Source organism: Zasmidium cellare, assembly GCF_010093935.1.
Source record: "Zasmidium cellare ATCC 36951 unplaced genomic scaffold M409scaffold_39, whole genome shotgun sequence".
In the NCBI taxonomy this organism is placed as follows: Eukaryota; Fungi; Ascomycota; class Dothideomycetes; order Mycosphaerellales; family Mycosphaerellaceae; genus Zasmidium; species Zasmidium cellare.
In genome coordinates this window covers 353,831-367,690 of record NW_022986983.1, presented here as the reverse complement: position 1 = coordinate 367,690, position 13,860 = coordinate 353,831, and the positions used below count along the sequence as shown (strand labels likewise).

Sequence of the window (13,860 nt, the reverse complement as noted above, 5' to 3'; positions counted from 1 at the left end):
GGCGACAAGCAGCAGCACAGCACTCAACTCTCACCGGTGGCGCGGGAGCGAGATGACGGCGGGACTGCTGCGAGGCAAGACGACCGCATCCCTGCCGCCGTGCTGTGTACTACGCCTGCAGGGATAATTTCTGGTCATGTTGCTGCCGTTGCTGATTGGCCGCGTCTCTTTATTTTTAGCCACCAGCAGCAGGAGCGAGGTGGAGAGCCTGCCCAGTCTCTCCTCCTCGACCGCCGCCGACGCCCAGAGCGCTTCTATTGCTGCACACTGCTTTGTCTCGCGGCGAGTGGACAGCGCGTCGCATGTTCTTCGCAGCGCAGCGTCACGAATCGCAATCGCCCTGTCGCTGGCGCTACGATCGAACGTCGTTGCCGCCGTTGAAAAGGAGCATCTGGCCAGGACCGCCTGAAGCCCTGTGCAAGCTTCGGCTAGCGCCGTTCCCGGCTTGACGGACCCGAACGACCATCATCCACCTTCTTTGTCAAGACGAAATACTAATCAACATCTACACTCTTCAATCAGCGACAATATACTGCCATTGAGATCGATGTCGATCTTACGATACGTCTCCAGGCTTCAATCGTCGGCCTTCGCAATGATCATTTCGTCCAGCGCTGCGATATTTTGAGCGCTGTCTCGAAAAGCGACCAGGCCGTCATCCTCTTCGGCCCGTGTCAACAACGTATGTACCCCCGACTCGCCTGCTCTTCAAATCCTGGCGACTCGCCCGCCGACTCCAGCCGGGCCTGTGTGGCTTGCGCACCATGCAGTCCTGCACTGGGATGCACGCAGAAAGGGGGTCCAGACATTTTTCTTGCCAGAATGCGAGCGCACCGCCATCGAACAATCTCCGCGCACAAAAATGTAATAGAGCGTCGCAGCATCATCGTCATTCACTCTACAGCCGCCTGTACCAAAGATTGCTACCTCGCCCGAGATTGTGTGGGGCACGACTCGTAGATCTCCTGCAACCAGCCGTACTCTTTCATTTCTTGGTACCAGAAGCTCCTCCACCACCGACGTCTCCATTTCCCGCTCTCCGAACACCAAGCCTTCGCAGACATCTCCGCGTTACTTTGTACGTCGGGCTACATATGCATTATGTCAATGCCACACTCCAATCAACGACTCCGCGAGACAAGGCGTCGGATGACCAAGACCAGCGGACGCTCCGCGAGACTTTGTGTTCCCTCAGGTCGTCGGCGTTTGGCCGTTCCTTGCATCTTCCACGTCCGCTCGGGCGTGTGTAGTGTTACACGTCCATCTCGTACCACGGCAAAGATAGAAAAGCACCTGGCCTTGGCAGGACACATGGCGAAAACATGTCATCACACCCGTCACACGAGAATTAAAACATTGCAACTGCCCCTGTCATCATCTGATCAAGTGCTGGTGGCAGAGGAGGTCGTGGCTGCGATTTCCCACGCCATGTTCTCGCGTCCTGCAACCGCCGAGTGTTTTGACGGCTTGATTCATCAGACCGCCAGACGCAATCCTCTGACTCGAGAACAAATCCCGCGTGTTGTCCCAGCCCGTCGGCAATATCAGGGTATATAGCAGGGATCATGTGTCTTTGCCCCAGCCGTGGTTGTCTCCCCATCTCATGTTTTGAAAAGCCATGTGTTGAAACAATCTCCCCTATCTCTATTGATAGATGGAACGTGTCACAGGAATGACGCCAGCTGGTGGTACAGTCCTCGTTCTCTTCGTCGGAGAACTTGACGGAGACGTATCGAAATTTGATTAATGCTGGACGGAAAGTGTACGCTTTTGAGCAATGCAGGAAAATGTTGAGAGTGAAAAGCGTTGCCAAAGATTGATGAGGTGCCATTTGGATATGCGCCTTCGGCGACAAGTCGGACCGAAGTCGCAGGTTTGCCTCGGCGATGTCGTAACCTCAATCTGAAGTGTTCCCTTGGCACAAGATACATGTTCCTGCTACTTTATCACCCTTATATACCATAGCAGACATGAACAAAATGGCAGCACAAGTTTCTACCGACCCGACGAATGCAGGTACTTGACCGCGAGCGGAGCTCATGCAGCAGAAGCTTACGGAGGTACGAGCTCGTGCTCGAGTGCTGCTGCTCCCATTGGCCGCGTTACGGACGGCACCGGTAGTCTCATAGACGAGCTGTGAGTGAGAGCAGAGAGCAGCCTGTTGTATACCAATCTCATGGAGCAGCTTGGCCACATGTGCTGAAGCTGCTGAGCAGCATGTGGTAAGGCTGGTTTCTCTCTTTCTCCAGATCCTCAGAAACCTGCGTCATCACTCCCCACGCCATCAGGACACCGCGTATAGCTTCACATCGTTTGCTGACGTCCGGGACTGCTGATAGCCTCTAGAATGCCTGGCCAGGCGTACGTATCAGATTGAGTGTCTTCACTTTGACATGCAAGTACTGACTGTCGCGGCCAAGCGATATCCGAGGGTCCGAGACTGAAGAACAACGGCAATATGAGCAGAAAGTCCACCAGCAGCAGGATCTGAGCGACTCGACGGAGGATCTGGATAAGGATCTGGACAAGATGAAGGTTTCCAAGGTAGATGGCGAGGAGGGAAAGAAGCCCAACTTCTTCAAGGCCAAGACGAGTGCTTTCTACCACAAGGTCATCAAACCCGCCTTTCCGGAAGCTATCCAGGATCTCAAGATCATGGGTGGAATGACCGCCTTGGAGTCTCGTGTCAAGCATGAAATCAACGACCCGAAGATATTTCCAGAAATTGAAAAGGTCGCAGAGGTTCGCCGTGGACTTGACCTTTGTCCGGAAGAGCAGAACTTCATTGCTAAGCGCCAAGTCAATGCTCGGGATCACTTTGCCAAGTATATGGGTCTCAATCCGGCAGATGTCAACCCAGAAGATGTGCCTGTGGTTGCTTTCGGTGGCAGTGGAGGTGGCTTTCGTGCCATGATCGGATGCTTGGGTTATTGCCAGGAGATGAAAGATGCCGGGCTGTGGGATTGCCTCACTTACGTCTCTGGTGTTTCTGGCTCATGTTGGTCTCTCGCGGCGTATTATACCATCGGGAAGGGCAGCATGCAGTCGGTGATTGATCACTGCAAGAAGCGATTCTCACCTTACCACCCTCTATCTGGCGATGCTATTCGAACGATACTCAGCGCACCGGGCGGTGCTAGAGTCACACTTGGACCACTGATCCAGAAAAGCAAAAGCGGTCTTCAAACCGTGGCCATGGACTTATACTCCGTCTTCACAACTGGCTGGATCTTCTTCCAAGACGACCCAGCCAGCCATCCAGGCGGAAGTGCGCACAAAGAAGTAGCCGGCTATCAAAAATCCTGGTACAAGTACTCCAGCGCGAGAGAGTATACCGATGACGGTAGCGAACCTCTTCCCATCATGACCGCCATCCGCCACGAGAGACCTTGGAAAGACTGGGAAGACAAAGAGCATCCGTTCAAGGACGCAGATCATGCTACGGGTGACCACGCAGACGCCTCAGACGCCTGGTTCCAATGGTTCGAGTTCACGCCATACGAGATCGGCTGCGATGAGATCGAGGCTTGGGTCCCAACATGGGGATTCGGACGTCCATTCAGTGAGGGCAAATCAACAATGCAACTCCCTGAGCAGTCTCTGGCCCTCCTCCTGGGTCTCGCCACAAGTGCACCAGCAGGGCCTCTTACATCTTACATTTCCACCATCAGCCGCAATCTCCCTACCGGATTCCTTGGCAACTCCATCCACAAGATGGCGCATGCCGTGACCAAATTCTGGGGCAAAGAAGGCACCGAAGAGTTTACAAACCACCACCCCCTACACGCGTGCAAGTATGCTTACCCCCAACACCCTCAACCCCAGCAAACCCTCACTAACCACCCCCAGCGAACACAACTTCATGTTCCACTACACCCCCGCCGACCAAGGCAAAGGCCGGCCTCCCGGCCTCGAAAACTCGCCCCGAATCCACCTCATCGACAGCGGCATGGACAACAACTGCCCGACCTACGTCCTGCTGCACCCGAAACGCCACGCCGACGTCATCATCAACATGGACGCCTCCTCGGACGTGCAAAAGGACACCTTCCAAGAACGCGTCGACCAGATCGGCTCCCGCCGCGGCCTCAAATTCACCAAACGCCACGCCGACATCAAAGCCGGCGACGACCCCAAGGACCCCGACCGCTTCAACGGCCTCTACGCCCAGATCTACGACGGCGTCCCCTGCGAACGCCCGCAGACCGTCGTGGATTCCTACGGCCGCACGGTGCGGAACCCGCCCGCGCCCATCACCGACCGCGAGTGCACGATGATCTACATGCCGCTGTTGCCCAACGAGCGCGCGGTGGCGGATTTCGACCCTTCGACGGCCAAGTTCAGCGGGAGCTATAATCTTGTGTGGACGCCGGAGCAGGTGGAGACGCTGGTGAAGGTTTGTGATGCGAATTTTCGCGAGGGCGAGGGGACGATTAAGGAGGCGTTGCATGAGGCTTGGGAGAGGAAGAAGAGGGAGAGGGAGGCGAGGGAACAGAAGGCGGAGGGGAATGGGGTCTTGAATGCGAATGCTGATGCCGGTGGTGTGGTTGGTGCTGTACCGGCCACGACTGCTAACGTGAATGTGAATGTGAACGCGACTCCTGATGCTGTGGTTGATGCATCGCAGATTGTTGATACCCCTAAGTAATGGATGTACATAGAGATGAGACGTTGGAAAGCGTGAAGGATTCGTTTCGATTTCGTTATCATGTCTCTTTTCTCGTCTAACGATTTATACCACGAATACTCTATTGTACTCTCTAATCATCTCTCATCTATATCATATGCCGCTAAACCACTCATCTCCCCTCCCAAACACACACAACCACCCCTCACTCCCCTCCATCAATCTCGTCACACCACCAACCCCTCCCGAATCTCCACCTCCACAACCCCCCTCTTCCCATCCCACCCCTTAAACACCACACTCCTCATATCCCTCACAATCCAATCCGCGCCAGCCTCCCTCAGCGCCTCCACCGCATGCGTCGTAGCTAACCCCACGACCCGAAATCCCGCCGCCTTCCCCGCCCTCACCCCGGCCGGAGCATCCTCAAAAACCACCACCTTGCTCCCCTCCCCCTCGAAATTCAGCCTCTTCGCCCCCATCCGATAACACTCCGGATCCGGCTTCCCATGCACGACTTCCTCGGCCGTGACCATATTCTTCGGCTGCGCGAGCTTCATCACATCCAGCCAGCCTTGCACCAAAGGCCGGGTCCCCGACGTGACGATCGCCCACGGCGCGCCGACGGCGTCGAGTTGCGAGAGGATCGTGCGGGAGCCGGGGATCTCGACGATGGAGGAGCCGTAGAGCTTCGGGATGTTGCCTTCAGCGAGGCAGACGTAGTCCCAGTTGGCGCGGTCGGGGGCGAGGAGCGCGAGGACGTCGATGGAGCGCCGGCCGTGGGAGGTGAGGAGAATTTCTGGGGAAATTGTTAGGAGAGTGAAGGTTGTTGTTGGGGGGTGGATGGTACGTTACCTTCTCCGGGCACACCGATTTCCTTGCCGATCTGATGCCAGTGTTTCACGATAGCTTCCGTGGAGTCAATGATCGTTCCGTCCTAGGAATGCACATATCGTTAGCGAATAGTACTCCTCATCTCGCGATCATCAAAAGTCTGGGAGTCTAGTAGAAATCCATCTTCATAAGCCACGAGAAAGATCATATTCATTCAACCTCAAAAAACACCTCTCCTCAAGAATCTCCCGTCAAGTTTCTCAGACACTTTTTTCTCCCATGACCTTCGCAGACGTTCCCAACAGAAATGTCGATGTGAAACTCACCATATCAAACAACAACGCCTCAAACTCCTGCACCTCCGCCGGCGCACTGAAGTTGTTCTCCTCATGGTGTGGCATCCTCAAAAAGTCTTCCGGCGATCGATTCTTTTCCGTAGGGATTCGTTCGTCGTTCGTGATCGTCCGGTGTTGGCCGCCTAAAACGGTCTTGTTCTTTTCTTCTTGATGAGTCTGACAGCGCGGGGAGGAAGTGCCAGTCAACCAGTTTGCTTCTAATATTTCCAGATTCCGAACAGTCGGTCAAGAAAAACAAAACTTCTCTCCGTTGTACGAAAAAAGGTGTTCTGTCGCCCCTTCTTTTTAATCCCGGTGGAAAGTGAGAAAACCCTATATCGGCACGCCTTCCCGTTCCGGCAGCGGCGCCCTCCTCTTTCGTGCAGGCCGACCAGCACGTGCTTGCTGCTGATTCACTCACATTTCACGTTCACATGTCAAGGTATTGGAGGAAAAGAATAGAGAGATACATTGCGCAGCGATCCATTTCTCCCCTTTTTGTTTTCCACGTCCTATCTACACTCCTTCCTCTCCTTTTGCTTCGTGGCCGCGTAATCGCAACCCGTCTCATCCTCACCTCCAAAACGATCGTGTTGCAGAAAAAGGGTTTTGCGGAAAAAGGGTTTTGCGGAAAAAGGGTTTTGCGTGACAGGCGAAGAAGTCGCGTGTCCATGGTATGAGTAGTGTTTTTTTCTTGAATAACCCCCCAGTGCGAAAACGCTCGCTATGCATTCGCGCTGGCCGCTTGCAAGCCAAAACCTCGGGAAAAGGAAAGAAACATGAACAATCAAAAGCAACAGCAGCCATTCCTATTTTCACAAGTCCCTTCGTGCATGTAATTCCGCCTGAAAGAGCGATGACCACCGAAGACAAGCAATCCCGTTCCCGTCGTCGTCGATCATGCAAGTGGTGTCAGAATGGCCAGCTGCCGCCGTAACATCGCGTTGAATGTTTGTAATGACGATTCCGCCGTGTCCTTTCCACATCGCAACATCGATCGTAGACCCCACGAAGACCGCCCTTTTCATCTGCATCGCATCGCATCCATCCACGTAGTAACAGTCGAAGTAGAGAAGAAGAATGTCATCGATTGACTCTGTCCCAACGCCATCCCAGAAGCCATCCGCGCGCCCAGATCTATGCATTGGTAGTCGTCAATCAACAAGTCGAAAAAAGTATAAGTCATGCTTTTGTTGGGAGTTTTTGAAGTATGCACCCGGCCGAATGAGTCGAAAGAAACGCCGGGAACGCCAGGCAGCTGGCAACTGAGGAGCCACGGGCAAAACATCCACAGCTTCCGCAGCCAGCAACTGATAAGAGTATGGTATCTGTTTCGGTGCGTCGGAGAAACACGTTGCCAAGATTGGTTGGCATACTGTTCGTAGTATTCGCATCGCTTCCAGCCAGTACATGGCGAGCTCGCGTGCGCATTAAGAGTGAGGGTGTCTCATAGGTGCGTAGACCACAGTGGGTGGTCATAGCGATGATGTTGATGCTTCCAGAACAATGGACTTCGGAGGCCAAGATTCGTGTGGACGGTATCACGACTCGAGCTGGTCTCTCAGTGACTCGTCCAAAATCTCGGTCAGCTTCTTGCGGTTCTTAAGATTGAGAGCCCCGTTGCGCCAAGCCGAACGAAGCTGCTTGAACGCCAGATCCTTGGTGATTTGTGGCTCGTTCTTGACTAGCTGGACGTAATCGTTGACAACGTGGTCACGGATGGTGTTGCTGCTTCCAAGAGCCTTGGCGTAGAACTGAACCAAGTTCTGTAGACCGACCTTGTTGTGACGCTCCTCGGCGTCACCATGCGCCAGCATCTTGAATTCGGCGTACATTCTTCGGTTGAAGTTGCGGATCAAGAAGTGCGACCAGAACTGGTAGAGGACATCGAGGTCGTATGGGCATGTGCCAGTGGCAGCTTGCTTGCGCTGATCGAGCGCCTTTTGGTGGAGCTGGATGTAGGGCTCGAGGGTGGCGTCCTGAGGGAGGTTGTCCTGAGGGACTTCCTTATCCTTCACCCAGAGCAGCATGAGTTCGGCGGCACCGTTCGTCTTTTCGGGAGATCGTCCAATGCCTGGGCTTGAGAGGCGCGTGATGTTTGGCGAATGCTTCTCGCCATTAACGACAGGCTCTCCATTGGTAGCAGGGACGCCCTCGACCGTCTTGTCAAGATCATTGAAGACGCTGCGAGTGTCGATCGAGCCATTCGAGAACGTCCTCGCCGCGGCGTGATGATGGGCACGCTGTGGGTTCATCTTCACGACGACGGTCAGAGTGCCTGCGTGCTCGTCAGGGAACACGTCGGGTTCGGTGTCCTGCCCATCAGCTGCATTGAGGATCGCCTGGTGCATGGGCGAAGCACTGTTCTCGCGGATGGGAGACTTGGCAGCACGTCCCCGAATCTCGTCTCCATTAGGCACGTCGCCGAAGGGATTCTCACTCAGTGGCGAGAATGGAGCAAAGGAAGGGACAGTGCCGCTCATGCCAAACCCAGCATCGTATGACCTCCGTTGCGGTCCTTGAGTGGCGGGATATGGAGGTGGACGACCGCCCATTGGAGGTGACCAGATGTGAATTTGCGGGTGCTCAGGACGCTTGGCATTCTGAGGACCATCGTTCTGAGCGCTGGCGTCACGCTGATCCACAGGCAGCAGGAATTGCTCCCACTGATTGTGACGTCGCAGGCGCTCCTTACCGTCGTCGCCTACGCGAATTTCGATGATGTCAGATCGAAGGCAGACAGCTTTGAGCATCTCCTTGTCAACGGTGAGCTGCTTGATGCGGTTGAAGTTGGCGATGATGTCGAGGAATACGTAGCCCTGCGAGTCCATGTTTCGTCGAAGGTACATGTCCTTGATCAGGTTGTCAATGGAGAAGTAGTACTCGAGCTGAGTGCTGATCATGTCCATGAGGTATTGCTGGTCCATCATCGGGTTGTAAGGCATGGCAGACATTGGCACGCCAGCTTGATAGTCGTACATGTTGGGGTAGTAGGTCTGCATGGGAGGCGGTGGCTGAGGCCAGTATGGTCGCGCTCCTGCGTACGGACTGTCGACAGGTATCGACTGTGAGCGAGGATTTGGGTTGCGTGGCCAACCTCCACGTCCTCCATAGTTGAACTGCCCTCGAGTTGGCTGGTACGAAGCAGGTGAAGTAGGTGAGGCAAATGGGTTGCCACCAGCGAATTCGATGGCGTGGCCGTTGGGGAACATCTGGTTGGCCTGATGTCCGTTGATGGACTCGCGAGAACCACCACGGCCTCGGCCATTACGCTTTCCACCACGTGGGGCACCATTCCACTCCTTGCCGTTATGGCTTTCGAAAGATCGCGACTCCTTCTTGCCCTCTCCTGGAGTCGCCTTCGTCGCCGAGCCTTCACGAGAGGATCCGTCTTCACGGCTGCTCTCACGCTGCGAGTCGCTGGGACTCCGGCGGGGAATAGGCTCTGGAATCTTCACGTCCTGGGTGTCATCCATCTTGGAAGGTGACTTGGCTCGACGTGCATCGGAGAAGGGAACGGACGGAGCAGTGGTTTCGCTGCCCGAGAAGCCGTCCGTGGCACCCTTTGCGAATCGCTGGCGCCCAGAAAAGCTCTGCTCACGAGCCTTGCGTCCATCACGCGACTCACTTGCGCTGGATGGTCGGACAGGCTTGGGTGGAGGAGGCATGGCCTCACGATCGACTGTGTTGGAACGACCACGCTGGCCTGCACCAGCACCGGCTTCAGCATCCTCAGGTGAGCCATTGCCTCTCGCTGCTGCGCGGTCTGCAGCCTTTCCGCCGTTGGGAGCTCCTCGGAATCCACCGCGACCCCTACCAGCGCCACCTCGGCCACCTCTCTCACCTTGTCCGCGGGGCCGATTCATCTCTTCGGTCTCCCACACGATCGTTGGCGTGACAGGAATTGGCTTCCACGTCGTCTTCGGTCGAGACTTGGCACCAGCGTTCTGCTCAGCATCGCCGCTCTCATCCGCTTCCTTGCCGGCATCTTTCTCAGCAGTAGCAGCTTCCTTGCGCTGAGTCTCTTGTGCTGTCTCTGGCGTTGGCCACGAAACCTCATCTTTGACCGGTGGCGGTGCTGTATTCAAGTTCGGCAAGCTCTGGTGCTCACGTTGTGCCGGTCTGCCGGAAGGTGTGATCGAATCCGTGCGAGCGTCTTCTGTGACTGGCTTAGAGCCTTGACGTGACTTGGGACGTACTTGGTTGGCACGCTTACCTTGAACGCCACCTGCCTTCTTCACATCACCAGTGGCTGGAGTCTCTGCCTCACGAGCAACGCTCGTCACCGAGTTCGCCTTCTTCCGTGAATCTGCTCTCGGCCGCTGGTTCTCCTTGAGACCACTCTGAGTATGTGGAGCTGGCGGAGCTGGTCGTGACAGTGACTGTATGGAGATGGGGGCTGCTGGCTTGGACTTGGCGTTTTCCATGCGCTTTGCCCAGGGGTTCACCGCAGGTGGTGGTGCATCGTGGAGCACAACCGGCTTGGGTGGGGGCTGAGGTATCGGTGCTTCCGTGGCCTCTTTAGCCTCCTTGGCCTCTTTTGACTCTTTTCCCTCCTTCTTTCCACGCTTGCCTCGGCCCTCATCTGCTGGGCCACTCTGCCGCTCCTTACGCTCAGCTATCCAAGCTGGCTCGGAGTTCTGCGACTTGGTGTCCCAAGTCGTCTCTGATGACGAACCGCCACTGGGCGCTGAGGAAGCATCGTCCGTATTAGTCGTGCTCGATGATGCTGTGAGGTCTGGTGATGATACGCCGGACGAACCGTTTTGAGCTCGGCTCTCAGACTTGGTGCGCTCAACAGCACTGTCCTTGGCCTGTGAAGGCTCGGCCTGCTTCTGTGCGGTCTTTCTGGACTCCGTGGTCTTGTCTCCCTCGGTAGCTTCTACATCGTCGGCCCAATTGCTGTTTGGCCCGAGTTCAGAGAAGGTGCCGGTAGCTGGAGTAGCGGTGCCTGAAGTCACCTTGCTGGATGGTGTTTGCGAATTCGTCGCTGGTGCGTGGGCCTTGGCAGCGGCCTGTGCATATGAGAAGCCACTGGGGCTTGAGTTGACAGCAGCCATTGCGCTCTGTCGGTACCGCGTGGAGCAGTAGGAGAAGCGCTCTGAGACTGTCACGCCTCCCGTGTTCGGGTTTGCCCCAGCGGGCGATTCGTATGGAGTGTCCAGCAGACGCTGCGACCCCTGCCCTTCTGCGATGCTGGTGCAGACGTCTGCCGCTGCTGCTGCCGCGCACAACGTGGCGCGCGGGATGGGCGTGTAGAAATGACCTTTTGCCGAAACCGCTCTCGTCGGGTGAGGATGTCCGTGAAAGGATATCGACGGGGTGGGAGAGGTGGTCGGCGGTGATGTGACGCGCGCACGAGGATCGCGTTGTGGAAGTGCGGCCGTTAGAAGCAGACGGAGTTCAGCAAGCGAAGATGGCGGATCTGGACACCACGATGTATTAGCAAATAGATGCGGCGATGGCGACAAACGTCGCAGGTGGTGTGTGAAGGGCGAGAGAGTGCACGTACTCGGTAATTAATGGTCGGCGCGTGATTTGCTGGCACGGTGCAAATAGACGGTGCGGGTAGCCCTCGAGCTTGGAGGTAGTCGGCTGAGGGTGGATCTCACGGCGACGACGGGCAAGCGGTTGGCGAGCTCTGGCGGTGGGGAATGCGGTCGGCGGTGGTCACAGCGGAGGTGCTGGAGCGAGGGCGAAGGGGTGGATGGGTTGCAGCGGAGGTGGTGAAGCGTGTGCGGTGACCTAAGGTTTTTTCCAGGCAGGTCTGTGCTCGCGGCCGGCACAGAACCAAATCAACGGTCGGCGGCGGTGGTTGCACAAGGCGTTCGTCTGGCAGGCACGACACACGCTGCGTGGTGGGGGCGGAAGGAAGGGTGGGATCTCGCACGCAAGACGGCAGGAGGTGTAGAGAGGGAAGGAGCAGAGGAAGTGCAAATTGACGAGTGAGGTGTGGTGTGTGTGTGTGCCAGCAGTGGAGTCCGGCAGAGAAAATGAGCACGGAGGCAGAGAGAGGGACTACCCGAACCGCACCTCGCCGTCATATCCTCTGCGCTCCTTCCATGTCTCCTCCAGCAAGCAGGAGCTCCATCGCTCATACCCTGTCTTGCCGTCGTTCCTGCCGAGTTGAGACTTGTTCATCAACGTGTCCTGGTCGTCTTCACACAGCAACGCCCTTCCAACTATTGCCTTCCTCCACTGCGGTCATCGGTACCACCCGCCAACGTGAATACAAGTTTCATTATTAGCAACAAGTTTGCTTGTACTCTCAGCACAGCACACTCGCTTTCCGCGGCTGCGCTGTCAGAAGGCTGATGACTCCACTGCTGCTGCTGGCTGCGTTCCTGTCACGGGCATGCCTGCACGCAAACCCGATCGCTTCCTCGCCCGCAGCTCCTCTGCTTCTCTCCTCACCTCACCTCACCTCACCTCACCAAGCCTATATTGCTCACCTCCGCATTCGCACACATACCCCTCAGGCTCAAGCCGTGGTTAAGCGACTGAGCTATTACTACCTGGCCTTTTCTCATCATTGTCTAGAGCCCCATCGAAATCGCGCGTCTTGAGACAAACTTTTCCATCTTACTGCTTCCGTTCACAGCTGGCCCACCACTCATCAAGGTTGGCCGGTCTATTACCTGCAAGGATCGTCGGAAATGGTAATGCTTCACGTGGGTCTGCTGCAATGATCCTTCACGACTGATTCCGCGCACGATCACTCCGTATCTCACATGCCACTTACCTACTTCCCGACAACCCTACAATTGGAAGGTGCAGCAAAATTGTCGAAAGTCCATATCGCCAGGGTGGATCCTTTCTGGATTCTTTTTGAGCTCATCTGCTTTCCATCACCTACTAACAACAGGCCCCAGCCTCCCACCCAGCAAATCCTGCAAAACGGCCACAACCTCACTCCCCAACTTCCCAACCGTCCCCAAATCCACACTCGTCAAAGCAACATGTTCCGTCACACACCCCTTCCCCTTCACTGCCATGCCCTCCAACCGATCCGCAACCCACTCAAAAGCACTCCCACTACCCGTAATAGCCTCCGTCGCATGATTCCCAATGACATCCTTATGATACTCAATATTCACCCCGACGTCGTGTTGAGTGCAGTACCAAGAGACAAACTCGTCGGTCTTTTTCGAGGGGCTGATTTCGTCGGCGATGGCTTTGAAGATGAACATTCGCATTGTCGGGATGCCGTGCTGGCCCACGATCCCGCTCGCGTTGAGGACGGACTGTGGCGCTCAGTTGTAGATGGACTGTCTGCCGCGTGTGAAGTAGCCGTATAGATTTTGCGAAGCGCCTGTCGACATCGTTTGCGTCAGACAGCCGGCTGCGATGGATCGGAACTCGGTGTAAGTCACACATTTCACTTGGAGTCCCCCGGCGATGGATCAGAAGGTGGCGGCTTTTGCTTGTGACGAAAGGTTGAGGTCCCATCCTCGTGGAGATGTCCCGTTCCCACTCTCTTTCCCTCTTCATCCAGGAACTTGATGGAGATGACCTTCTTTGGGTCATTTGGATCTTTGTGAGACTGATGCAGCTCAGTGCCCTGGATCGATGCTTGCTTGATACGTGGATCCTGTATTCATTGAGCATATTGTTTTTTTTTCGCTGGATGGAAGCCACACTGACGCGAGTCTCCTGGTCATTGCAATACTTATGGACTTGCTTCAGGAGGGACGGATCTTTGAAGTCGCCCAATTTGACCTTGCCAACGTAGGAGATGAATCGGCGAATGACGTTGGCCATTGAGGACGGTACTTCGTTTGGCGACACGATTTTATTTCTTCCTTTGCTGGATCTTATCGTGAGGAGCTGGGAGACTGCGTCCTCTTCTACGGTCTCCCATGGCGACCAGCATATTGGGATGCCGTTTCCCGCATCCCTCGTGGTCGTTTTCAGAGGCTGAGGAAGCGACTATGCCAGTATGGAAGCGGGGACTCAGACTGTTTGGCAGCCTCGAGCGTGTCCGCCAGATGTGAACGCTTTAGCAGTATCGACACAGCATTGGCTGAGTTAGAGCACTTCCACCCACTCCGACGCAAGAGATCT

The 13,860-nt window shown here is 55.7% G+C and overlaps 5 protein-coding genes across 5 annotated transcripts; 1 reads left to right on the top strand and 4 right to left on the bottom strand.

Moving 5' to 3' along the window:
• Positions 1-2,347: 2,347 nt before the first annotated feature.
• On the top strand, positions 2,348-4,648 carry M409DRAFT_58911 (uncharacterized protein; the record flags this gene model as incomplete). The annotated part of the gene is made up of 3 exons (XM_033814029.1): positions 2,348-2,361; positions 2,421-3,794; positions 3,850-4,648. 3 exons carry the CDS (start codon positions 2,348-2,350, stop codon positions 4,646-4,648), a joined length of 2,187 nt encoding a protein of 728 aa, XP_033662735.1.
• A 206-nt stretch (positions 4,649-4,854) lies between these two features.
• Positions 4,855-5,862, bottom strand: M409DRAFT_27901 (uncharacterized protein; the record flags this gene model as incomplete). Its single annotated transcript, XM_033808778.1, has 3 exons — positions 4,855-5,426; positions 5,483-5,564; positions 5,788-5,862. The coding sequence occupies 3 exons, from the start codon at positions 5,860-5,862 to the stop codon at positions 4,855-4,857; spliced, it is 729 nt and encodes a 242-aa protein (XP_033662734.1).
• A 1,475-nt stretch (positions 5,863-7,337) lies between these two features.
• M409DRAFT_27900 (uncharacterized protein) lies at positions 7,338-10,856 on the bottom strand (the record flags this gene model as incomplete). The annotated part of the gene is made up of 1 exon (XM_033808777.1): positions 7,338-10,856. The coding sequence occupies one exon, from the start codon at positions 10,854-10,856 to the stop codon at positions 7,338-7,340; it is 3,519 nt and encodes a 1,172-aa protein (XP_033662733.1).
• Positions 10,857-12,644: 1,788 nt separating this feature from the next.
• On the bottom strand, positions 12,645-12,992 carry M409DRAFT_27899 (uncharacterized protein; the record flags this gene model as incomplete). Its single annotated transcript, XM_033808776.1, has 1 exon — positions 12,645-12,992. One exon carries the CDS (start codon positions 12,990-12,992, stop codon positions 12,645-12,647), a length of 348 nt encoding a protein of 115 aa, XP_033662732.1.
• A 182-nt stretch (positions 12,993-13,174) lies between these two features.
• Positions 13,175-13,557, bottom strand: M409DRAFT_27898 (uncharacterized protein; the record flags this gene model as incomplete). The annotated part of the gene is made up of 2 exons (XM_033808775.1): positions 13,175-13,387; positions 13,441-13,557. 2 exons carry the CDS (start codon positions 13,555-13,557, stop codon positions 13,175-13,177), a joined length of 330 nt encoding a protein of 109 aa, XP_033662731.1.
• Between the last annotated feature and the right edge of the window lie 303 nt (positions 13,558-13,860).